The 27,053-nt window shown below is 47.2% G+C and overlaps 1 protein-coding gene across 3 annotated transcripts in view; it reads left to right on the top strand.

Moving 5' to 3' along the window:
- The window catches only part of KCNAB2 (potassium voltage-gated channel subfamily A regulatory beta subunit 2), a 100,394-nt gene that overhangs the window by 14,919 nt on the left and 58,422 nt on the right, over positions 1-27,053 (top strand). For 2 of the 3 annotated variants that reach the window (XM_033156568.1, XM_033156570.1), the window contains exon 2: positions 18,746-18,867. In XM_033156568.1, the coding sequence (XP_033012459.1) occupies positions 18,791-18,867 (77 nt within the window). In that variant the 5' untranslated portion in view covers positions 18,746-18,790. Of the gene's footprint in view, positions 1-3,626; positions 3,706-18,745; positions 18,868-27,053 lie in introns of those variants that run through there. The other variant, XM_033156569.1, reaches the window with a different exon arrangement.

The raw sequence follows: 27,053 nt of genomic DNA, 5'->3' as shown, positions 1-27,053 counted from the left end.
AGATGGCGAAAGGGGGTTGAAGCAGCAAGGTCACATGAGGTGAGGCAAGATGTACCCAGAAAATAGGAGTGAGCCTGGTGGAGAATCGGAACATAAGGAGAGCCAGCTGGATCAGTCCAATGGCCCATTGAGTCCAGCATCCTGTTCTCACAGTGGCTGACCAGATGCCCCAATGGGAAGCCCGCAACCAATATTCAGGCACAAGAGGACTCTCCCCTCCTGCAGTTTGCATCAAATAGTACTCAGAAGCGTTGCTGCCTCCGGTCATGGAGACAGAGCACAGCCATCATGGCTGGTAGCCACTGATATGCTCCATGAATTTGTCCAGTCCTCCTTTAAAGCCATCCAAGTTGGTAACCATCACTTCCTCCTGTGGGAGGGAGTTCCACAGTTTAACTATGCGCTGCGCGAAAAAAAGTCCTTTCTTTTATCTGTCTTGAACCTTCCGACATTCAGCTTCATCGGATGCCCCCAAGTTCCAGGGCTATGAGAGAGGGAGAAAAACCTTTCTCTATCCACTTCTTCCTTGCCATGTATAATTTTATCATGTCACCTTTTACCCTTTCTCTAAACTAAAAAGTCCTATATGCACACTGAGCAATGTTTTCCTCCAAACAGGATGGTCAACACATTGTGGAAAGGTCAGAAGAGGTTGGGCATTCCAGCTCCTTTGCTAAACCCCTTAGGGAATGGACTTAGCTCTACAGTCCCAGGTTCAAACGCAGCTAGGGTTGGGGGAGAAGAATCCCTCCCTGAAACACTGTGGAAAGCCTCTGCAGGTCTGTGTGAGCAATACTGAATTGGGTGCACCAGTTGTCTGGCTCAGTATAACACAGCCTCCTGTCTTCTCCTTAGGGCCCAGCAATACAAGAGTGGGATTGTTAAAGAGGATTGTCCTTGAAAAGCTAGTTTTCTGGAGGCAAGCAAGTACCACTGCGGCAGGTAGCACCATCATCATCATCATCATGATTGATGATGATGAGGTAGCATAGTCCAAACCAGGAATCAAGCATTCACGTTTGTAGGGATGGAGAGTCCGCGAGAGACTCAGTTTGGAACTTAAGGGTCCCATTCAGTGCTAGTTCTACTCAGAGGCGAGTTGCTGGAACTAATGGACCTCGGTCAATTTTTGAGGGTCTACCCTGAGTTAGTTGGCTACAACCCTAAGCAGCTTACATGCAAGACTCAGCCCAGAGTCAGGTGCTCTATACGACCAAGTGGATCTCCATTGGTCCCTGGAATCCAATGACCTATCCTAAGCTGCAATGCACCCCACTGGTCATCCACAACGGTGGTGCTAAAGAGCAATGAAGAACAACCCAAGAGCTCTGCTACTACCGTGTCACTGAAAATACCAGGAAAACACCTGCTAGGCTGGGAGGGAAGGTTAATTTGGGCTGCAGTCTTTTGCCTACACATGGCAGTAAATCTCTTGGAGCATGGCAGGACTTACCGCTACCTCTGAGCAAACAGGTATAATAATAATAATAATAATAATAATAATAATAATAATAATAATAATAATAATAATAATATATTTGTACCCCGCCCATCTGGCTGGGTCCCCCCAGCCACTCTGGGCGACCTCCAACAGATTTCAAAATACATTAAAATATCACAGGTTAAAAGCTTCCCTAACCAGGGCTGCCTTCGGGTATTTTCTGAATGTCAGATATTTATTTATCTCTTTGACCTCTGCTGGGAGGGCGTTCCACAGGGCGGGTGCCACTACTGAGAAGGCCCTCTGCCTGGTTCCCTGTAGCTTTGCTTCTCGCAGTGAGGGAACCACCAGAAGGCCCTCGGCGCTGGATCTCAGTGTCCGGGCTGAACAGTGGGGGTGGAGACGCTCCTTCAGGTATACAGAACCGAGGCCATTTAGGGCTTTAAAGGTCAGCACCAACACTTTGAATTGTGCTCGGAAACGTACTGGGAGCCAATGTAGCTCTCTCAGGACCAGTGTTATATGGTCCCGGCAGGCCACTCCCAGTCACCAGTCTAGCTGCCACATTCTGGATTAATTGCAGTTTCTGGGTTACTTTCAAAGGTAGCCCCACGCAGAGTGCATTGCAGTAGTCCAAGCGGGAGATAACTAGAGCATGCACCACTCTGGCGAGACAGTCTGTGGGCAGGTAGGGTCTCAGCCTGCATACCAGATGGAGCTGGTAGACAGCCGCCCTGGACACAGAATTAACCTGTGCCTCCATGGACCGCTGTGAGTCAAAAAATACTCCCAGGCTGTGTACCTGGTCCTTCGGGGGCACAGTTACCCCATTCGGGACCAGGGAGTCCCCCACACCCACTCGCACCCTGGGTATAAGGATTTCACTGCATGGGTGACTTTTGCCCAAGTAATTTTATCTTTGTGGATACAAAACTTCCTGATCTACACCTCTTGGGCTAATGTGCAGACCAGAGTTTGGGTACCCAGCAGATTTAATGCTTCTGTTAATTGTCATCGGTAGCTTAAATGTAGCAAAATATGGATTTTGCATATGTCTTTTGAAAGGGAAGCATGCGTTTAAATGAATTTTTTTTAAAGAACTACACGTTTGCATACATATTTTGAGATTTCTGTTGTTTTTCACGGAAGGGAAAGGTGCAAGCTGCTCACTTTGTTTTCAAGTGTTTATATTTAATTTGACCATTTATATGCTACTTAATTGCAGTATGGGAGAAGTAAACAAAATGAAACTAAGCATGAGTTAACACTGTAAAACCAGAATTCAGTTAAAATGCCTGCTGGGGTGTGTTGGTGTGTGTGTGTTCTGTAAGTGCTAGAGGTTCAACAGGGCAAGGGTCTGTTTGGCCTCAGCTTGAAGGGAGTGCCATAAAACTGAACCCAACACAGCTCCTGGTTGATACAAAACCATGCATCCAAGCCATGGGGGACCACTAATTGAAACTCCCCCCCCCCCGAAGACCTCACTGATGAAGCAGTGATATAAGAGATCAAGTGGTCTTTGAGGTATCCTGGACCCAAGTTGTTTGAATACCAGTAAATAAATACTGTACAAGCACCTTGAGCCTGGTGTTCTTTCCATCTCCTGTAGGTTGACCCCACACCTTGCATGCAGGAGATTCCAGGTACAAACTCTGCCCCAGACCCTGGAGAAGCCCTCTGAGGCAGAGCTAACAGTTCTGGCAAGTTAGGCCAGTTGGACTGATTTGGACTTTGCCAAAAGTCAGTGGCTAGCCTGGAGATTTTTCTTGCCAGGAGTTTTACCTAAATCTGCCTCATCGGTACGTTTAATCCATTTGCCCCTTGGCCTGTCCCCAGAGGATGGAGCCAACAGTGTTCTCTCTCTCTCTCTCTCTCTCTCTCTCTCTCTCTCTCTCTTACGTCCTCCGGATCTTCACCCTGAGATAAATCTGAACTTTTGGGAGCAGCTAACTGCCGCCACCACCCCCCGCCTGCCCACCCAGCTCCCCATCATCACCTGACCATTGCGACACCTGTCTCGCAGCGGCACGGGGGGGCGGGCAGGCGGGGGGAGGCTCCTCTTTGCCGTGTTCCGATGCCCACACAATTAATCAGCAGACGCCTCCGGAGCAAACCATCTCCACATTTAGCCGCAATCCGGGAGGAGTAGTGTGTCAGGAGTGCTGGGGAGTTGTGGGGGGGGGGGAGGCAGAATTTACAAAAACAGCATCAGCTGCCAATGCGATGGCTGGCAGAGCAGATTCCTGCTGACTCAGGCTTTGAAGGTACAAACGAGGCTGTTGCGGCAGTGTGTGTGTGAGAGAGAGAGCAGGGAAGGGAGGGGGTTGCATGTCTCTTGCCCACGCACTGCCAAATGGATTTCGGCTCTCCTCTCTCTCTCTCTCTCTCTCTCTCTCTCTCTCTCTCTGTGACCGTACTAAATAAATAAATAAGTTGCCTGTCTAGAACCTGGAAGGGAATGGGATAGAAAGAGAACACCTTTCTCTGTTCTTTTTTTTTTTTTTGCCCTGACCCCCCCCCCCCAAATTGCTCGTCCATCCAGCCGTCTGGCTTATTTCATTTTTTCCACCATGCCTGCTTGCTAGATCCATCGCCCGCCCGCGTCTCCTTTACTTTGCCGCTTGCTTTTTTCTTGACTGCCGGTCTAGAAAAGAAGCGACGACATCTAAGGTAGGTCCTCTCTCTCTCTCTTTCTTTCTTTCTCTCTCTCTCTTATTCCCTTTGACTTCTGGGGTGACCTCTCTCCCTCCCCTGTTTTGGAAGCTGTCTCCTCCGCCCGCCTCCCCAATTTCCTTTCTTTGCTGCAGGCAACGATTTCTCCTTGAGCTCACTTCTCTCTCCGGCAGATGCAGGGCGACAGGAAGCCGATGCGTGCCCGGGTGCTTTTTGCTGGGCTCTTGGGAAATCCTATGCATGTTTCATCAGAAGAGTGTGTCCCGTTGGGTTCAAGGGAACTTGCTCCCCTGGAAGCATGTATAGAGGGCTGCAGCCTCTGTGGGGCTTCTAGGAAGCAACCGAGCAGGCAGAGGAGGTTGGCCTCTTTGAAAGACAAAAGGCAGAACCCAAATAGTGGACTTGGCTTATTTTGGACTCTGGGGCTTAATGGTTTTGTGGGGTGGGGAGGTAGTGGTTTTGTTCTTTAACGTGTTTTCTTTTGCTTTCTCCAAAACATGCACTCCAAAACACACAACTGTGCTCATTCCTTGGAGTGCCCCCTTAAAGTCCTCCCCCCATGGCACCGCCAATAGCAGTTATTAACCCCTTCCCCCATTATTATCTGCAGTCTATGTTCCTTGAAGCATCAAACCGCACATTCTTTTAGGACCATTGAAGAGGTGGAATGCGGGACCGATGTGCTGGAGAGAGACCCACAGGCAGAAGAAATCTCTCCTTCTTTGCAGCTCATAGTTTGCGGTTAATTCCCGGACCGTGTGTTTCCAGGTTGACCAGCTAATCGGCATAGCCGTTTCCATGGTATCTGCTAGAAAAACTAGGCTGCCCCTTTTTCTGGTGCAGGGAAAACAAAGTGGATTCTGTTTTGTTTGTTTTTTGTGGGGTTTTTTTTTTTAAAGGAAGGGAACGTTTTTAGCACACAGATTCTCCTCTGCCCTTTGTTTTCTCTGCTCTCTTGTGGTTTTCCTCCGGTGCTGCCAAAAGGGTGGAAGTGAAGAAAGGATTGGGTTGAAATCAATGGGGGTGGGGGGAGAGACGCAGCTGCCTGAACATCACCTGCAGTGCATCTGGGAGGAGGGTGATCTGTCAGGCACAAGTGTTGCGTCTCTGCCCTGAAATTAATTGCACTTTGAAAGGAAAAGGATAGGATGGGGAACAGCTAGGATTCCGTAACGCAAGGCAGCGGCGAAGGAAACTGCTGTGCAGGGTTGGTGGCCCTGATTGCGGACGGGCAGCGGACGTCACAGTGCACCACTTTGAGAGAGGCTGCTGGCAGAGCCCTCGGTGGGACCAGTTTAGGGTGCAGGCAGGGCAGTGGGGAGCTGCGAGGGGAGGGGGAGTGACTGCGCCAACAAAAACAGGAAAAGAGCAATTTCCAGTTTTGGACTGTGGAATTCACATGTTGCCATAGATCTGCTAAAGTTTGCCTGTTTCATTTCAGTACCCAATTTTAGTTTTGAGCGCTGTCGGCTGTTTTAATCACAGCACAATATGAAAGATAGGAAACTCCTTTCTGCAGTGTAAAAGCATTCCTCTGTCTAGCTTAGTATTGGCTGCACTGACAGGCAGTGGCTCTCCAGGTTTTCGGATGAGGCTTTCCAGCTCCTACCTAGAGCTGCCAGGAACTCAACCTGGGACTTTCTAAATTCTGTGTGATGGGTGGTGTGTATCCCTTTGTTTGCTTTTTGCTAACTGGAGGGGTTCTGAAAAAGGGGCTAGAGGAGGCTGCTAGATAGACCAATTTTCTGAGCTCCGTATGAACTTCCTTCTGTAAGCTGCAGTTGTTGCCAACACTCTGGCCACAGTCAAGGAGTGATGACTTCCTGGTGTGCCCAAGGGGAGAAAGCAGCTTTTCTTCCCACTTATTAAAATTCATGCTTCTGTAATTCCCAGCTTCTGCTAGATATTTTTGGCTTGGCTTGACATCCCACCATTTCTCAGCTCAGAGAAAACGAGTTTGCGATGGAACATCGGTGCACGCAAGAGAAATTTCTGCCTAGTGACATTTCAATTACACAGTTAGCCTCTTAGCCGGGAGGATGGGATAATTCTGTTGGGTACCAGTAGAAAGACAACCATTTCCCCACCAGCCCTCTAATATTCAAGAGCAAAAGCAACCGTGAGGATAAAATAAGGAGCTGTAGGGAGGAGAGAGTGTCCTAATTATTCAATGGCATTTTAGAGACATGAAGAAAGTGAGCATAACATTAAAAGAGCTTACTGGATCTGGCTAATGGCCCATCATGGATCTGGCTAATGGCCCATCCAAGTGGGTGACCATCACTGTCTCCTGTGGCAGCGAGTTCCATAGTTTAAACTAGGTGCTGCATGGAGAAGGACTTACTTTTGTCTGTCCTGAATCTTCCATCATTCAGGTCCACAAGTTCTAGTGTTATGAGAGAGGGAGGAAAACCTTTTGTCTGTCTGCTTTCTCCATGCCAGACGTAATTCTATAAAGTTCCAACATGTTTCCTCTCTTACTTATCTTTTCTATAAACTAATGAGTGTGGGTGTGGGTGTCTTCTAGCAACCCTAACCACTGTTAAGAAACTACACTTCCCATGATTCTTCAGTGGAAGCCATAGTTTTTTCAAGTGGTGGGATATTGCTTTCAATATATAGGGCAAATGGGGCCAGAGTTTATGCTACCGTTGAGCTGAAATCTTTAGCCTGTCTTTTGTGGCATGTTAGCACCCTGCATTGCAAGGGGTTGGACTAGATGATCCTCTGGGTCCCTTCCAACTCTACAATTCTATGATTCTATTCTAGAGATCTATCATGCCCCTCCTTCTCTTCTCCAGGAAAGATTAACGTGCCCAGCTCTTTCACAGGACGAATGAACAGCAGTGGTGTAAAAAGGCATCTCCTGTGCTAGGGATCTTTAGGGAACGAATTGAAAAATAAAACGAATTGAATAAATTAAGGCTGTTTTACAAATCTATAGTGCAACTGCATTTGGACTACTGTGCACAGCTCTGGCCACGTCACCTCAAAAAAGGGTATTGTAGTTTTGGAAAAGGTTCAGAAAAAGGCAACCAAAATGATCTAGGGATCAGGGAGAGAGCATAATCGTGGATTTGTTGGAAGGGACCCCCAGGGATCATTTATGTAGTCCAACTCCCTGTAATTGAGGAATCTCAACTAAAGGAGAAGTTTGTAGAACTTTGCATGGCATGGATAAAATGGAAGATTCAGGGCAGATAAAAAGAAAGGCCTTCTTCACACAGTGCAGAGTTCAGCTACGGAACTCACTTCCACAGGAGGCAATGGTGGCCACCAACTTGGATGGCTTTTCTAAAAATAGATTTTTAAATTCAAGTAACAAAACATGCCCATACAAGGAAAACAGAGCTTCCTAGTTGTGCACAAAAGAAAGAAAACTCGGTTGGCTTTAAAAGAGGATTGGACAAATTCCTTGAGGAGAGAAGAAGAAGAAGAAGAGTTTGGATTTGATATCCCGCTTTTCACTACCCGAAGGAGTCTCAAAGCGGCTAACATTCTCCTTTCCCTTCCTCCCCCACAACAAACACTCTGTGAGGTGAGTGGGGCTGAGAGACTTCAAAGAAGTGTGACTAGCCCAAGGTCACCCAGCAGCTGCATGTGGAGGAGTGCAGACACGAACCCGGTTCCCCAGATTACGAGTCTGTCGCTCTTAACCACTACACCAAACTGGCTATCGATGGCTATTAGCCATGATGATTATGTTCTGCCTCCACTGTGCTTCTGAATACCAGTTGCTGGAAACGGCAAGAGAGGAGAGGCCTCTTGTGCTCGGTTCCTGCTTGCAGGTTTCCCACTGCGGCTTCCGGTTGGCCACTTGGAGAACAAGATGCTGGACCATTGGCCTGATCCATCAGGCTGTTCTGATTTTCTTATTTCCCTCCCTGTCCTGCCTGACCGACCACCCCCCAATCTCCACTCAAGGAACACGCAGTATATTGTCAATATCTTTCTTAGAATACGGTGCCCAGAGCTGGGCAAATCCCTCCAGATTTCAGCCTGATTAGCACAGAACAGAGTGGAATTACTACTACTCCTGGTGAGCTGGACACTCTGCTTCTGTTAATGCAGCGAAGATTGCATTAGCTTGTTTAGCAGCAGCATCACACTGCTGGCTCCCATTCAGCTGGCAAAGAAAAGATTCTAATACCTTTGTTAAGTTTCCTCCCGTGAGCGAGGAATTGCATTAAGTATTCACATCCTGTGTAGGAGGTAAACCCAAAAAAGTCAGGATGGTGTTGGGTCGGATGCTGACTTTTCTCCATGCCAGCCTCCTCCCCGCTAAGGTCAGAATATAAAAATGGCTAGCAGTGAACGGGCTTTTGTCTCCATATTTGTTGCCTTGGGAAACTCCGCTGGGATAGGACCCTTGGCAGAAGGAATCAGGCTTCGTTTATATGCAAGCTACTGAATCTTAGGGGTGGTTAACGTTTGGGACAGGGGCAAGACCCTTGCAGAGGCAGGAGGGCAGCTGGTTACATTTAACCATGACCTCAGAGGGCTAAGCCAGCTGGGAGGAGGTGGGCACCACCGAGGGCCTCCCAGAATTACACTGCCATGCCAAAAACAGCCCATGCCAGCTGACCAGGGACTCCCAATCTCTGCCAAGCAGGGTCTGTGCTCCTTTGAAGAATTGAAGACACGGCGTAAGGCAGCTGTCGTAGCTTTAAGGAAATACAATTTAGTCACCTATTTACACCTGAATTTAGATGGAGGGAGTCCAGATCTTAAAACATGGTCATCTCAAGAGGGTATCATTCTCCACAGCAGTCCAAGGCATCTCCCCCAGGTTTCGGGCTGGGAAAGAACTTTTAGCAGTCAAGAGTAGATAAAATAGACTGATATTAGACAGCTCCATAGCATTTTAAGTTTTGGGGGTCAGTCTGGATGATGCCCATGGGTCCCTTCCAAACCTGTGACCCTGCGTAGGTGAGACTAGAATCTATAAGAGCAAACCAGCCCAACCAGACCATGGCCAGTTCTGTACAGTGGTATGTCGGGTTAAGAACTTAATTCGTTCTGGAGGTCCCTTCTTAACCTGAAACTGTTCCTAACCTGAGGTACCACTCCCGCCGCGCCGCCACACGATTTCTGTTCTCATCCTGAAGCAAAGTTCTTAACCCGAGGTACTATTTCTGGGTTAGCGGAGTCTGTAACCTGAAGCATCTGTAACCCGAGGTACCACTGTACTGCCATTTGTTAGAAAGATGTTGATCTGTTGCCATAGAGATAATTGGGGGTAACTCTCCTCACCTAATGGGAAGTGACATCACCTTGTAAGGTGAAGAACAATTGCCAGATGTTCTGTGTGTGATTTTTGGTTGATGCTGGAAGATGGAAGGCAGGCTGAAATATACTCGGAGTCAAGTGTGAATTTCATGCTCTTTATTCAGCTCATAGTAGCAAGTCTTTTCCCCAAAACGTCTGCTATATACAGTATACATTATTTACACAATGGGCCCCACGTGATTGGCTATTCCGGGCTACTCCTGTAGGCCAACCAGGTTGCGGATTCACTTCCTCCAGGACCCTGATTGGCTGCTCTTGCAGGCCAATCAGGTTGCTGATTCACTTCCACCTGGAGCTGGATTGGGTGGCTCCTGCGGACCAATCAGACTGCTGCATTCTGAATCCTATTGTTCTAGGATTCAGCTCAGTACATAACACAGGCCTTGCTCTGTACTGGACCCAAAGAACTGTGACTTGGTGCTTCCCCGGAAACTGAATGTGGAAGCAAAGTCAGTTGGAGGTATTAAAGCTGTGACCCAATCCTTCCATTGCTCAGCTTCTATATATGTGCAAATAAAACCATTTATCCTAAAGACACCACAGTCTCCCTTCATTCCAAGGAAACCAAACCCTGAGTAAGCGCAGGCACCTCCAGAAACACTTGGAGATTGGGGTTTGTGCAACAATATGTTCCTATCCTGGAGTGAACTCAGGAGGCACACTGTCTCTGTGAGCCTCTTTTTCCATGACGCCTTTCAACACGGAGCGTCTTCGCCGCTCCCCCTCCTTGGCCTAAAGACCCCTCTCCCATGAGGGAGCTGTAGCCGTGCTGGATTTCTTTGGCAGAAGCTTTTAACCTGGTGAAACTGAAGCTGGCCGTAATGGCCTTAAAATCAGGATGCTGAGAAACTTGAAGCTCCCAGGTCAGCAGGGGCAAACTTTACCCACCATTCATACTTAATGTGCAGGAAACTAATGACTGGTTGTAAACTGCTTTGATTCCTCGCCCCCCCCCCCTTTTAAGAACAGTGGTATCTAATTATTTTCATAAATAAATAATAAACACAGGCCCTCCAAGTGCCCCTATTTTCCAGGGACAGTCCAGAATTTACAGAAACTCTCCTGGTTTCTGATTTGATCCTGGATAGTCCCGCTTTTCCTTAGGACTTCCCTATTTTCATCAGAGAAAGCTTGGAGGGTATGGAGTTATGCGACCCCCAAGCCAAGGAGATAAGTACCGGTAACTATCCAGCCTTTAGAAGACACCTGCCCTGTATAGTTTTATTATGTTTTTATATATGTCAGATGGGCAGGGTATAAATAAAAATGAGAAAATAAATGTGTGTGGGGGGGAGGTTATGGGCTTGTTCTTATTTCTATTATATATTTTGTGTTTTCATGTTGCGATTTTATGTTGTGAACTGGCCTGAGACCTGCAGAGATAGGGCAGTATACAGGTGAAACTCGAAAAATTAGAATATCTTGAAAAAGTCCATTTATGTAAGCAATTGTTTTCATTAGCTTTGGAGTTTAATACATGAGATAGACTCGTGACATGCAAAGCGAGATATGTCAAGCCTTTGCTTGTTATAATTGTGATGATTATGGCATGCAGCTGATGAAAACCCCAAAGCTGAAATTGTTAATTTGGGGGTTCTCATCAGCTGTATGCCATAATCATCACAATTATAACAAATGAAGGCTTGACATATCTCACTTTGCATGTCATGAGTCTATCACAGATATTAGTTTCACCTTTACAGTTGAATTACTGAAAGAAATGAACCTTTCCGCGATATTCTAATTTTTCGAGTTTCATCTGTACAAATATTAATTATAACAATAATACAATTATAATAGCGTTTGAAAATGTGTGTGTGGTTTTTTTGTGTAGATACAGCGTGGTTTACTTTCCAGGAGGCAAAGCAAATGGTATTCAGAAGCATTGCAGCCTCCAACCCTAGAGGAAGAACATAGCCATTGTAGAGACTAGCCATTGACCTTATCCACTCCTCTTTTCAAGCCTTCCACATTGGTGGTCATCTATGTGTGAAGAAGTCCTTTCTTTTGCCCGTCCTGAAACTTCCCACAGGCTCTGCTCTGCCTCCAGAGTCGGAGGTGGCAATGCTTCTAAATACCAGTTGCTGGAAACCACAGGAGGGGAGAGGGCTCTTGTGTTCGAATCCTGCTTGTGGGCATCCCACAGGCATTTGGTCAGCCACTGTGAGAACAGGAGATTGGACTAGATGGGACGTTGGCCTCATCCAGCAGGCTCTCCTTGCATTCTTAAAAGGTCCCCTGTGCGGTTTACCAGTAAACTGATACAAGCAAAACTTAAGAACCATGAAGTGTGGCCCCTCCAGATGTGGGTGGTGGTTGTTTTTCGGAGGGGGTATATTCTGCCACCGTTCATGAATGCAATACTAGCAGTAGATTTATACTGGACCAACCACACGTCATTCTTCTTTAATAGTTGTTCTGTGACGCTGCCCCCGGTGTAAGTGCATTATTGCCATCTCGAAGGGCACCTCTCGTCCTGCACAACTAAATTCAGGACAACAAACAAACCAGAGCATTCATGTTGTTAAAAAAAAAATGTTGCAGGATTTTGGCAGGGTGGTATACGGCGCGCAATGATTGGAAACGGGGCGGCGTCTTTGCCCTGAAACTTTTAACGGGTGAAAATGGTTTCGTAAGCAGGATACCAATCATGAATGCACAATGAAAAAGGAAGTCTGTAAAAGAAAAAGAAATCTTACAAAGTTATAAAAAACAGTATTTAGAATGAAACCAGAATGACTCATCTGCTGAGTTGGAGTTTCAATGTGTGAAGGAGCCTCTGAAAGTGCAGAATTTGGAAGCTGCTTCTCAGTCATCTATTGCATACTCATGCGTCTCCTGTAAGCCACTAGCAGAGCCAGGCGGTTTTGCTGCCAGGGGCTCCACCCTGAGAATATAAAACCCAAGACCAGCCGAGTTATTTGGACCCCTGAGACAAAGTATAATAATAATCCCACATTATAGTCCGCACTTACGCCCATATTACAGGTTCAAGGATTCTTCTGAGATAGAGTAGAATAATAGTACCGTAGAATTGCAGCATGGGCTGGTACCTCCAAGGTTCATCTAGTCCCACCCTCAGCAATGCAGGAATCACAGCTAAAGAATCCCTGACAGATGTCCATCCAACCTCTGTTTAACAGCCTCCAGTGAAGGAGGGTCCATCACCTTCTGAGGGAGTCCGTTCCCCTGTCAAACAACTCTTGCCCTCAGAAAGTGCCTCCTAATGTTTAGTCGTAATCTCCTTTTTTTGTAATTTGAATCCGCCGGTTCGGGACGTACCCTCCAGAGCAGTGGAAAACAATCTTCCTTGTGACAGCCTTTCTGATATTTGAAGGTGGCCATGATATCACCTCTCAGTCTTCTCTTCTCCAGGCTAAACATTCCCAGCTCCCTCAACCATTCCTCACAGGGCTTAGCTTCCAGACCCTTGATCCTTCTGGCCACCCTCCTCTGCACACGAAGTGGGGCTGAGGCTGCTTTAGATTCCCAGAAGGGGAAAAAAACCCATCACCTCTCTAGGTTGCAGCATTAAATTGCCCAGCGCCCCTCAGGTGGGTCAAATCAAGCACTAGGTCACGATGCACACGTCTTATGCTCTGTTGATTTGTGCTTAGACTGGGTACACTTATATTCAAAAACTTCTTTATAAAAAAGGCACCCATGAAGTTATCCCCAAGTCCATTCAGTTATACACCGAAGTGCTTATTTTGTGTGTGTGCGCGCGCGCACGCACTTACAATGTCCTAAAACATCTCAGTTACTTGCAATTCACTTGCATTTAGAATCATAGAATCATAAGGTTGGAAGAGACCACAAGGGCCATCCAGCCCAACCCCCTGCCAAGCAGGAAACACCATCAAAGCATTCCTGACAGATGGCTGTCAAGCCTCTGCTTAAAGACCTCCAAAGAAGGAGACTCCACCACACTCCTTGGTAGCAAATTCCACTGCCGAACAGCTCTCACTGTCAGGAAGTTCTTCCTAATGTCTAGGTGGAATCTTCTTTCTTGTAGTATGAATCCATTGCCCCGTGTTCCCTTCTCTGGAGCAGCAGAAAACAACCTTTCTCCTTCCTCTATATGACATCCTTTTATATATTTGAACATGGCTATCCTATCACCCCTTAACCTTCTCTTCTCCAGGCTAAGCATACCCAGCTCCCTAAGTCGTTCCTCATAAGGCATCGTTTCCAGGCCTTTGACCATTTTGGTTGCCCTCTTCTGGACACATTCCACCTTGTCAGTATCCTTCTTGAACTGTGGTGCCCAGAACTGGACACAGTATTCCAGGTGAGGTCTGACCAGAGCAGAATATAGTGGTACTATTACCTCCCTTGATCTAAACGCTATACTCCTATTGATGCAGCCCAGAATTGCATTGGCTTTTTTAGCTGCTGCATCACACTGTTGACTCATGTCAAGTTTGTGGTCTGCCAAGACTCCTAGATCCTTTTCACATGTACTGCTCTCAAGCCAGGTGTCACCCATCCTTTATTTGTGCCTTTCATTTTTTTTGCCCAAGTGTAGTACTTTACATTTCTCCTTGTTAAAATTCATCTTGTTTGCTTTGGCCCAGTTGTCTAATCTGTTAAGGTCATTTTGAAGTGTGATCCTGTCCTCTGGGGTATTAGCCACCCCTCCTAATTTGGTGTCATCTGCAAACTTGATCAGGATGCCCTCAAGCCCATCATCCAAGTCATTGATGAAGATGTTGAATAAGACTGTGCCCAAGACAGAACCCTGTGGCACCCCACAATTTCAGAGTCCAGTTTCCGATAAGTCAGTCTCATCATTCCTTTCCTTTTCACCTGCTGCCTGGTTAATGATAATGGTTTTTTATTATTATTTTAAAAAAATTGTTTAAATGTTGTTGATTGACAGCGGGTTGTTATTATACCCTGATCAATCTGCTCTCAGTTCAATTCCTGCTTGGTGGTTGATTTTTGTAAACCGTGTGGCTTTAACCCATATCGTAACATGATACGTAGGTGCTGTTGGTCTGATACCATTTGCATCTCCAGTTGATCTTAAAGGGGCATGTTAATAGCTAGGGACCTGGGTGGTGGCCTCCTGGTGGGGGGCATGCTTTCAGAAGCTTTAGGAGCACGGTCTCCCTCTTAAAGCTGGCAGAGGCTCTCTAGGATTTCTGGCAGAGGGAAATCCCAACCCTTCCTGGAGATGCCAGGGATTGAACCCGGGGCCTTCTGCATGCAAAGCACCTGCTCTACCACTGAGCTATGGTCCTTCTTTAAGTTCACCTGGGTTCTATATCAGTACTGTATACACTAACGGGCAAGGTTTCAGAGAAGTGCCTTTGTCAGCCGTACTTGGAGATGCAGAGGATTGAACCTGGGACCTTCTGCATGCAAAGCATAAGACGAGCCTGCTGGATCAGGCCAAAGGGGGCCCATCTAGTCCAGCATCGTTTTCTCACAGTGGCCAACCAGATGCCTGTGGGAAACCAGAAAGCGGGATTTGAGCTCAAGAGCACACTCTCTTCCTGAGGTTTCTAGCAACTGGCATTTGTAAGCATTGCTGCCTCTGACCATGGAGGCAGAGCATAGCCATTGTGGTTAGCAGCCATGAATAATAGCCCTCTCCTCCATGAATATGTCTGGCCCTCTTTTACAGCCGTCCAATTAGGTGGTCATCCCAGCCTCCTGTGGCAGTGAGTTCCACAGTTTAACTCTGTGTTATGTGATGAAGTCCTTTCTTTTATCTGTCCTGAACCTTCCACTTCACCTCGAAGTTTCGATGTTATGAGAGTGGGAGAAAAACTGTCCTTCCTCCAATTTCAACCAAGTGTGGCCACACCATAGATCTGCATAACAGCATTATCTGCCACTGAGCTGCCACATCCTTTTCTCCTGCTTTGCTTTCTGGAACCTCTCATGTCTGTCTCAATGCCAGAAGAAAGCACTTCCTTTTCACAACTGCAGAAAAATTGGGTGGTTAGCTAATTCTCCTGCCTCTGTATTATGGCGTCTGCAAACTTAGCTGCACAATTTCTCCTTTCGTTTCAAAGACTCTGCTTATTCATGCTAAATATTGGGCTTGTTGGGGAGGTCCTTCCTTTCCATTTCTGCCCCTCATCCTCCCCCCCTAAAAGTATATTTGAAAAGTAAAATGTAATGCAATAAAACATCGCGCCCAATCCAAATAAATAATCCTTCTGGTGTGTTACAGGGGAATGTGAACTAGGAATCTCACCTCTGCCATGACTCACTGGGTGGGTTTAGAGAAGCCACTATTCTCTTATCCATTTAACTTCCACGCAAGAATCGAATCATGCTGGCCTACCTTTTGAGGCCGTTGTGAAGCTTGCAGAGATAATGTATGTTAAGTGTTTGGGATTATTATTATTATTATATTTTTAAAATTACTTCTAGCAACTCATCATCTCCCCTAGGGACAAAACAGCAAAAGTGGTTTCTCAGGGGGCAGGTAACCGAAAACCACCATCATTATTTACTTAAATAATATTGCATTTACCGTTTACCAGAAAGTCCCAAGGAGGTTGGAGAATATAAAAACAGAGTTGGAACAGCAGAAGGGATGATGTCCCTGGCAATACAAAAAAAAAAGGCATTTGGCAGTATATACATTAAGTAATTCAAAATAATTGGAGAGGGTGTGTGTTGGCATAGATCCCGTGTATAAATTTGCTTGCAGAAATTCGAAGCTGTGCGTTGCTGCTACTAAAGATTGGCTTGCAGACCCGTTTTCTCTGAGCTACATGAGCCGGTGAAGAAGACGCGAGGTTTCTTGTTTTGTTTTTGTTTTGCTTTTGTCCTGTGATCTCACCTTGGCGCAACCCAGGATCCTTGAAGCAGCAGGAGGCAGGAGTCTCTCTCTCCCTGTCACCCAACCCGGCTGCTCAGGGTTCTGCTTTCTGTCCTCGTTTCAGCAATGTCTTATTTTAGAGGCAGAGGCTCCTGGCTGTCTCGGGAGGAGAGAGCAGGGAGAATTCGTGATGAGCGGAGCCTTAGCGGAGAACACAATTCCTACAGGCCAGGAAGGAGGACCGGTTTTGGAGGGTGGCAAGGTCAAGTGTACACTGGCACTCAACATCCAAACATTCCTGGTTGAAGCCAATGGCCCATCAAGTACAGCAGCCAATGAAAGCCCCATCCCCAGTCCTCTTTTAGAACCATCCAAGTTGGTGCCAACCACTGCCTCCTGCAGGAGGGAGTTTCATAGTTTAACTCTATGCTTTATGTTGCCTCTTACTCTTCTTTTCTCTAAATGAAAAAGCCCTAAAATCAGGCATAAGCAAACTCAGCCCTCCAGATGTTTTGGGACTACAACTCCCACCATCCCTAGCTAACAGGACCAATGGTCAGGGATGATGGGAGTTGTAGTCCCAAAACAGCTGGAGGGCCGAGTTTGCCTATGCCTGCCCTAAATGCTGCAACGTTTCCTTATAGGTGCCTCAATTCATCCCCTCCATCATTTTGGTTGCCCTTTACTGAACCTTTTTCCAACTCTACAATATCCTTATTGGGCCTTTGTGTCAGCTAAAAAGAAAGCCCACTTAAGTCAGACAGGGTGCAATACCTCCTTCAGCCAGCCACCTCGATGGCGCTCAAGAGCAGTTAAGGGACCAGCAGCTCCCTCTTGTGGCCATCTACGGTGGTGATATGGCAGGTGAAGCATTGGAATCCAGCCACCAGATTTCCTGATTTGATATCCCTGGCACCTTAAACCTGTTACAATCCTCAAATGGTTTTCTGCTTTAATTCTGTTCCCTGACATGCCTCCACCCACCCACACAACCACCCACCCTTTTTCATGCTTTTCATACTGCTGCTTGCCTGGTTAATTTATTCTCAATTGCTGCACTGTTTTTAGCAATAACGGGGAATTGAGTTACGTGGTGGGTTTTTGAAGGTTCTTTTTAAATGGAAACATTTGTACAGAATGAGGTGTGAGCCCTTTTTGTAAGTTGCTAAAAATACATGGGGCTTGCAAAATCTGAACAAAAAAGAGAACAAACACAGAAAGAGATATGTCGACCGCTGATTGCTAAATCAGCATTGGTGTATGCGCAATGAGGAATGAAAAAAATAAAACAAAAACAAGCAAGGTCTTCTTTTAAGTGAAGCTGGATCTTGTGGAATATCTTGTTTCCTGAACTGAGAATTATTATTATTTTTAAGTGACAAACAGCATTTCAATGTTGCTAGTCCTCCTCATGATCTACACAAATGGTTCTGGCACAACTTCCCCACTTTGTCCGCTGGGCTAAATTAACCATAAAGTAAAGTAATTAGCAGCCAAAATCTCCCACTGAACGAACCTGCCTTTGCACTTTTCTGCAAGTCAATCTGGCTGTTATGCAGATGGAGGCATTAGAATTAGGGGGGGGGGGGATCTTGCTTCAGACTGCCAGAAGAGTGTATGCAAGCAATGGCTTTTGTCTCATTCTTCCATATAAACAAAAAACCCCTGCATGTAGAAACCTAGCACTTCTGGGAGAAAGGCGTGGTGTCACTCTTGCCTTGAGGCACCTGCTTATGATATACAGGGAGTTTATTTGTTTGTTTTTGTCCTGAACCACAGGATACCTGACGGTTGGTCTCGCTGGTGTGCACAGTTCCACAACAGATGCTAGCATGTAGTCTGGAAGGCTAACAGCTCTAAAGTCCAGTGAGATCAGATTCCTGCCTCTGCAGCTGACCCAAGAGCTAGGGCGCATGGAGATTAGTCCCACACAAGCACAGTCCTGAAGAGCTCCCTGGACCATCCAAGCCGTGGTCCAACCAACATGGAAAGTTAAACAGACACAGCAGCTCAGCTCTGCTTCCCTTGTGTACTTTGCCTGCTGGTGGCTGCATCTGGGCTTGACAAGGCAGGTGATCCTCACCTGTCCTGAGCCTACTGCAGCTGAGGAATCACACCCCTCCTCCCAGAGCTAACATGCCCCACCTCAGCATCTAGCCCGCCGTGTTTGGGGAGAAAGGAGCTCTTCTGGCTCGGGTGATGGGTCCTGCTGCTCTGGTTCCTGTGCACTGACCCCCCCATCCCCTCTCCATCCTCCATCACCCCATGAGTACTTCCTACACCAACCTCTCCTTCATCCCCAGCTTGTTCCAGTCACAGCTACACTCCTTGTTGGGATCCTCTTCTTCCTCCCCGCTTCAAGACAGTTTTATGCAGTGGATATTAGGGTGAAACTTAGACCTGTTTTGTGTGTGGCACCTATCTTCATGAGGAGGACAGCCCAGAAGGAAGGGGAAGATAATGGCAATCCTTGGCCTCTGTTGTGTAAGCTGATGGGCTGGTATACGCATTGCCTAACTCTGTTCTTCCTCTCTCTTTCTCTTCCCTGCTTCCTTTAGTGGGTGTTGAAAAAAACTTGAACTGGAACCGGGAGGCTGGGCTCCATGTATCCGGAATCCACCACGGACTCTCCGGCTAGATTCTCGAACAGGCAGACGGGCTCCCCAGGCATGATCTACAGGTGAGCTTCAGACACGTTTTCCTACTTCCCAGGGCTAGATAAAGGCAATGGGGAAGCCACAATTTTGCAGGATAGGGCATGGTACTGAATGCAGATCCTATCAGTTTTCTGATGGTTTCCACTTCGTTTTTTTGTGGGGGGGGTGTCAAGTTTCTAGGCCATAAGAAGAGTGTGTGATTGCTGTTTTCTGAAATCTCAGAAGTCGCAGGGGAGGCTGAGTAAGGTCTCCGACGCTTTGGAAAGAAAGGGCCCCTTTCCGCCTCTCCATGAGTAATAGAATCAGAATTAAAAATGCCAAGCACAAAATAATTGTGCAAAATAAGTACAAGGGGGGTGCAGCTTCCAAATTCAGCACTTTGGCCCAGAGTTTGGATTCCTCGGGTGCATTGTTTTGTATTTAGTGTGGAATGAATGTGACCCTGCTGTAGATTGTAACCCAAGTGCTAAGTACTCCATTGCAAAAGTCAATACCAGCTGCTTCTTTTAACTCATAAACTAGGCACGTTATGAGTGTCAGTATATGCTTCCCCACAAGTTCAGAAAGATGGTCAAAACTACCTCTGGGTCTAAAGATACAATACTTAGAGCTTTCTTCTTCTTCTTCTTCTTCTTCTTCTTCTTCTTCTTCTTCTTCTTCTTCTTTTAAATAACCTTAAGAACTTTAATCCAAAATGTTGTCATCCCAGAACAAGGACACCATATATGTAGAAAAATCTCCACTGGTTCTTAATGTCATTCCATTGATTTCTGACCTTCTCCCCATCAAAGCTAGCAACCCAGCTCAAATTCTGACAGTCATTAGCCCTTGGATGTGAATTAAGGGCAGCCCACTAGCTTTCTCTTTCGTCATGGTGCAGCATTGGATCATGCCACTGCCAAATGTTGACACGAATGGAAGGATATTGTTCCACAAGATCCTTCATTTCGAACAAAATTGCTCCAGTAAATGTGCACCGAATCATCTTGGATGGCATGCAAACTTTTGAGTAACATAGGGTCATAGGTCAGTGGGAATGTCGAGACCTTGAAAACGATGATTTGCAAATTGGGAACCAGACTTGGAAATGTATTGTTAGAAGTTTGGAGGTGGGGCAGTGTGGATGATACCTATGGATCCCTTCCAAAGCTGTGATCCTGTTACTGTGTCGTTAAAATCTACAAGAGGAAGCTGGTGACCCACTCAGATCGTTGCCTTTGTTAAGGTAATAGCCTTGGCTGGCCGGTTAAGTACTTCCATTTACATGTCCGAAGAGGTTGCCATAGAGACAAACAGGTGGGCCTCTTTCCACATCACCTGGCTGGATGTCCCATCATCCTAGGATGGGTAACAAGAGACCAAGGTGGGAGGGAGGCATTTGGCTGATGCTGGACACAGAGGCTTGTCTTCTTCTGTGGTGGCGCCAAAGCTGTGGCTTGGGGCTTCCCTGGAAACCGAACGGGGAAGCTGGGTTCCCCTATGGAAGCTCTTGTTTCTCAGTTGCCCTGTTTTTGACTCCACTTCTTTCTGCACTCACCACCTGAGATTGCTGGTGGAGGGAGTGGTCATTATTGACAGAGGTCAAGCTTCCAGCATCTTCAGGAAGCTGAAAGTGCTGCTTACTGTCTGAAATGTTGACGGGGTTTCTGAATACTTCTGGTAGAAGTGAAAGGAGGTACTAAAGGGATTCCCCTGCATCGTGCAATCTTTTGTAGACTTCAGGATCTATTCCCCGCCCCCGGCCCTCCTTTGTTCAGTTCCACTCCACATAAGAGGACCAAGTGTGTGTTGTGGGCAATGCAACATACCAAAATACATAAGCTCCTTTATGGGCATCCTCTCTGTGCTCCAAGGATCTTACCATCTGAAGTTTGATGGCAGAGAACAGAAGAGAGGGGAAGGATTGTAGAATTGTAGAGTTGGAAGGGACTCCCATCTAGTCAACCCACTCTGCTATGCAGCAAAGAATCCCTGACAGATGCCCATCCAACCTCTCCTTAAAAACATCCAACAGAGGAGAGTCCCCGCCTTCTGTTCCACTGCAGAGCAGTTCTTGCCAGCAGAAATTTCTTCCTAAAGCAGTGGTGGCTAAACTTGGCCCTCCAGCTGTTTCTGGACTATAACTCCCACCATCCCTAGCTAACAGGACCAGTGGTCAGGGATGATGGGAATTGTAGTCCCAAAACAGCTGGAGGGCCAAGTTTGGCCATCACCGTCCTAAAGTGAGAAGCAAAGCCGACTAGGGGTGAGTGCAAGCAGATGTGCTGATAAGATTTACACCTGTGCTGATTTTTTCCTGAACCAAAGTTTGCCCACTTCTCACTTTTTGCTGGCTGTTTGTTTGGACAAGAGTTCCTAGCGCTCCTACATCAAAAACCCGGGAGGTGGGTGTGAAAAACCTTCTCTTTGGTTAGCTGTGCAGCTTGTGCCAACTGCCCATCCTACACAGGTCCCTCCTCCCTGTCCTCAGTGTGGTTAGGTCCAGGACCCTGTGCAGGTGAGCAACAAACACGCACTGGAATGACGATCTCTGCAAACTTAAAAAGATTTGCAAAGTCAAATTTACAGGGAAGTGCAAACCTCTTCCACTTGGTGGAGCTGTTGTAACAAAAAAGTTAACCAGCAGGCCCCTAACAGAGAGAGGAAGTAAATAAGCAATGAATCTTTGACTGGGATCCCAGAGGGGTCTACTTTGTGTTTGCGTGCGCGCGTTGGTTTCTTTTTACTGTGACTTGTGGATCTTCTCTTCTTTTTCTCCCTTCTGCTTTCGGAAGTGCTCGCTATGGGAGTCCCAAAAGACAGCTCCATTTTTACAGGTAATGTCACCAGCGCTTCTTTTCTCAATGCCCCTGAGTCCAGGTGACTGTGGACAGGTAGCTGTTTGTTCACTGTGGTTAACTTCGCATCTCTCCCTCCGCTGCCCAGAGTCACTCTTACACCTGCCGTGTCGGGTGCAGAAATGCAACAGGTGTATCTTTCATCACCACATCTACATTTTCTTTTCAGAGGGGTGTGTGTGGAAATAATGGTCCTCTTTGAATGCCTGCTACCACCCAGTTGTGAAATGCACAGGAGACCTCCCAGGGAAATGATGCTGCAAACTTATTTTTTACAGTATTTTGAGGGGTGTACCGAAATATTTCCAAAATACCTGCTTGTATGGCTCCAAGGATGGAGGAATTATATTGGAGGTCCTCTTTTGGCGCTGTGTCTGCTCATCCTTCAGAGTCTCTGATTTATATCCTGATGGTCTCTTCACTTCAATGTGGATCTGATTATCGGGTTGTTCTTGTTCTTGTCTATATTTTTATTACGTTTTATCTCGTGAACTGCCCTGAGACCTGCGGGGTATAGGGCAGTATACAAATTTAATAAGTAAATAAAGTAATAAGTACATAAATAAATTCGTACCAGTGTCAAGGAATGGTGATGGTGGTGGTTAGGGTTTTAGTCTCCCTGGGAAAATGCTCAACCAATCAAGTTGGCAGCCATTCTTAAGGAAAACCTGCTTTCAAAGGTGGCAGCGTCTTAGAGATGTAAATGGTTTATTGTCTGCTTAGAATGTGTCCAGGTCCTTGAAATTGGGTGGCCGGCATCACTCTTTTCACCCAAATGAAGAAAACGTTAGGTGCCAGTTTAGAAACAAATACTGGGCGGCCACTCACCCCTCCTGAACCCTGGCTCATAGTTTTGCTTCCTCCAGACAAACCACAAGCTAGTAAGCAAAGTTTGCCCTACGGTTTGCAGCTCAGGTTTGGCTGAGAGAGCTAAAACCACGAGCCCAGATTTGGACAGTGCGCTAAGCCAAACCATAACTGAACTCAGTGTAGCACAGGGGCAAAAGCATTCTGCGGGGAGAAAGGTGGCTGCAATCTCCTCTCTGGGACCCTGACAGTTTGCTTGTCTACTGCAACGCCATGGTTTAGCTTACCTGAGTGAGGACAAAGTGTGCTGCAAATGTCAAGGGGAAATTGAATCTGCACGTGTAAAGGACTTTGTCTGCTCTGCAGCTGTAGGATAGGGTGACTCCCATCCAGCACTTTAGGTGTGTTTTAAACCCATAAGGTATGCTTTAAACTGATTGTTGATTGATTGATTGATTGATTGGTTTCAGTTGGCTCAAAGGCCATGTTGCATGATGTGAAATGCGTTTGTACATTTATTGTCCATTTAAAAAATATTTAAAAAATGGAAATAGCTGCCACATGGGGCCTTTGGACAGGATCGGAACTGGTGGGCAGGGGAATTTAAGCCTGATAAACCCTCTCCGGGACCCAGGTGGCGCTGTGGGTTAAACCACAGAGCCTAGGGCTTGCTGATCAGAAGGTCGGCGGTTTGAATCCCTGCCACGGGGTGAGCTCCCGTTGCTCGGTCCCAGCTCCTGCCCACCTAGCAGTTCGAAAGCACGCCAAAGTGCAAGTAGATAAATAGGTACCGCTCCAGCGGGAAGGTAAACGGTGTTTCCGTGCGCTGCTCTGGTTCGCCAGAAGCGGCTTTGTCATGCTGGCCACATGACCCGGAAGCTGTCTGCGGACAAACGCCGGCTCCCTCGGCCTATAGAGCGAGATGAGCGCCGCAACCCCAGAGTCGGACACGACTGGACCTGATGGTCAGGGGTCCCTTTACCTTTACCTTTAAACCCTCTCCACCTGGAGCTGCTATTTGCATTGGGGGAAACTGAGCATGTTGAATGCAACAAGATAACTAACGCTGCCTCTACACTGACCATTGAGAGAGAGTCTTCAACTTGGTATTAACTTAGATGAATGCCAACCGATATTGCATGATGCTGAGTCAAATGGCCTGTCAAATGATCAGGTTTCTACCTGTCCGGTATCTTAGAAAAACTTTCTTTCCTGCTGTTTCCTGGCACTTACACTTTTGCTTCCTTGTTTCGTATTTTAAAATAATCTTATTTAATATGGTGTCCTTGTGCCTGAGACTTTACAGAACAAACCCAAACAGGAGTGCAAAGGTCCCTGCGTCAAGGAGGCCGCAGTTTAAATATCGGCAGCGACATGAAGGAGATGGGGAGGCGGGGCTTCACAGTTGACTGTGAGCAAATGCAACATGATTAGTTATTATATGCACCAACGGTTCCCAAAGTGGGCTGCAATGTCCCCGGGTAGCGGGGATTACCTGGGGAGTTCACCGGTTCCGGTGAATTAATTAAACTAAATAGTTTCAACTGGATTTTGAAGAGATGTGCAATGAATTGTTACTGCCTGGAATTTTACTGTGTTGTTATCTTCCTTAGCAGGTTGTGCAAACCACTATTTTGAATAATGCTTTTTTATAGAGTAGGGTAGAGGGTGCTGGGACTCGGGTGGCGCTGTGGTCTAAACCATTGAGCCTCTTGGCCTTGCTGATCAGAAGGTCGGCGGTTTGAATCTCCGCAATAGGGTGAGCTCCCGTTGGTCTGTCCCAGCTCCTGCCAACCTAGCAGTTCAAAAGCATGCCAGTGCAAGTAGATAAATAGGTACCACTATGGCGGGAAAGTAAAAAGCGTTTCCATGCGCTCTGGTTTCCGTCACTGTGTCCCGTTGCATCAGAAGCAGTTTAGTCATGCTGGCCACATGACCCGGAAAGCTGTCTGTGGACAAACGCCGGCTCCCTTGGCCTGAAAGCGAGATGAGCGCCACAACCCCATAGTCGCCTTTCACTGGACTTAACCATCCAGGGGTCCTTTACTTTACCTATGGAACAAAGTGGGCAGTGGCCTCGATAGCTTTTGGAATCGCTAATATACGTCATCCATGCACATTGTTTTTAGTAGAGTAACATAAGCACAAAAGCGGGGGGGGGGGTGTTCCCCTGCCTCATGGCGATTACAGTCTCAGATGACAGCAGCACAGAAACACAGGAGAAGGAATGTTAGCAAATGCATTTTGCACACCATTGGGCTTTGCTTCAGGTTGGGGGTGAACCCCTTGATCCTTTCAAGGATTAAGGACCTTAACCAGAGATGGGGACCCTGCCAGCACGGTCGAGGGTCAGGAGTGCTGGGAGTTGTAGTGCAACAACCCGGTTCCCTATCCCTGGGTTGGGTGGAAACAGTGGGTGTTTGAAGGAAGGATTATGGTTGCCATGTTGGTGTTCCAGGAGGAGGGTGATGGAGGAACAAGGAGACTTGGGTTACCTTGGGGCTTCATATACATTAGAGAATGCATCCTCCCCTTGCTGCATTTCAAGTTGCATCCTACATTGCTGTACAGACTGTAGAGGGAGCAACCCGATGACCTTCACCTGCTTTGTTTTCCCTGCACCAGATTTCTTAAGTCGCCGAAGCTATCGACTGAGCATGTGCAAAGGCCTCCTGAAACCGTACACACCTCAGCATAAGTGCGGCTTCTGTTTTTGGATAGGGGAAAGCTGGCTTGTGGGATAGCGCATCCAGCAGGAGCATTCATTAAGGAGCCACAGGATGCTTCTGGGTTGGAGCTAGAGTCATACATATTCAGCTTCAAACGCCAGCAGCGGAAGCGTGGCAGAGCAGGAATAAGTGGTGATGTGTATACACAGCGTTAAGAGAGGAGAAGGCTTTGGGTAAGCTGAAAGCCATAGAGAGGGGTGGGCATCGAAAGCGTCCTGCATCAGGCTGTGGTTCTGCCTAGTCCAGTATTGTTGCCTGCCCGCTGATCCTTTCCAGGATTCGAACTTGGGGCCTTCTGCACAAGAGCATCTAAAGAGCCTGCTGTACCAAGGCAATTGAATAGCCCATCTGGTCCATCACCCTGTTCTCACAGTGGCCAACTAGATGCCCCAATCCGGAAGCCCACAAGCAGGACCTGAGCAACTCTCCCATCTTGTGCTCTGCCAGTAAGTGGTATACAGAAGCATTGCTACCTCCGACTGCAGAGGCAGGGCAAGAGCCATCATGGCTAGTAGCCATCAGTAGCCCTCTTCCCCCATGAATTTGTCGAATCCTCATTTAAAGCCATCCAAGTGGGTGAACATCATGGCCTCCTGCGGGAGGGAGTACCACGGTTTAGTTCTTCTCTCTGCGAAGAAGGGGTTTCTTTGATCTGTCCCGAATCTTCTAACATCCAGCTTCATTGGATGTGCACAAGTTCTGTTGTGACGAGAGAGGGAGAAAAACTTCCCCCTACCCACTTCCCTCCGTGTCATGCATCATTTTATAAACTTAAGAACTGCATGCAGGGAACATGTCCTTGCTGGCTGTGTCCTTCTGGAACCTAGAAGCAATTTTTGCATCAGGTGAGATCCTTTGTGCATCCCACCCAGAGCCAGCAGACAGCGCTGCAAGCTCTCAGGCAGAGCAAGGGTCTGTTTGCATCACCTCCCACCTTTTAACAGAGTTACCCATGGCTGCTGCTTTAAGTGAGGCAGCAGCATTTGGGGGGGCCTTGAGATAATTGGACATCCGGAGTCCTCGCCGCCAGCAACCGCCCAACGCAACAGCCCGTGCGGCTCCTCTGGCAAGGGGGGGTGGCCATGTGCGTCGGTGCTGATGTGTTGGCAAAATCCAGACCAATTAGCTTTTCCCCAGAGCGAGTCTGGGAGGCCATCCAGTCCCTGTTAATCGGGGAAAATGCATTAAGAGAGGGATAAAAGGCGAAACAGCCTCGTTCTGAGCTTCGAGAGTAGAGCAGCCACTTAGCCTCGGAAATCTCTGCATTAACGGGATCGCTGCTCGGGAATGTGCCACTGGCTGACCTAATGGAGTCTGGCTACCAGGGGTCTCTGCACACGAAGGACCCCCCCCCCCGCTCCTTTCCCCGGTGCTGAAAACCCTCCCGCTCACATGGATACCACTTAGTGTTTTGTTTTGGGGGGGGGGGTCATGAACTGCGCAACTGGAAAAGTATCTTAAGAGGTGTACACCAAACAGCATAAAACAATGATCACTAATGCACAGCTAAGATCAGCAAATATTTAAAAAGCAAATATGCATGTTATTTGCGTAGTAGAATAATTTCTCTCTCTCTCTCTCTCTGTCTCTCTCTCTCTCTCTCTGCTTCTTAAAACAATTGTCTTAATTGCATTCAATAGCGTTCCTTTCCTTCCTGGTTTCTCTGTTCCCCATTGAGCTGTTTGTGGTGCTAGTTCTGCCCAGGCTCTCAAGTAGAATCCAGGGTGCGCTCTGTACATGGCCTGGCACCTTTTGCAACCAGCAGATTTATTTATTTATTTTTGGTGCACTTTTAGTGGGGATGGCAGGCACTTCATCTCAGGGCCATGGATTCGA

The sequence above is a fragment of the Lacerta agilis genome, chromosome 8 (genome assembly GCF_009819535.1).
Source record: "Lacerta agilis isolate rLacAgi1 chromosome 8, rLacAgi1.pri, whole genome shotgun sequence".
Lineage (NCBI taxonomy): Eukaryota > Metazoa > Chordata > Lepidosauria > Squamata > Lacertidae > Lacerta > Lacerta agilis.
Note: the sequence above shows the minus strand (reverse complement) of the source record. Positions and strands in the feature narration are given on the sequence as shown.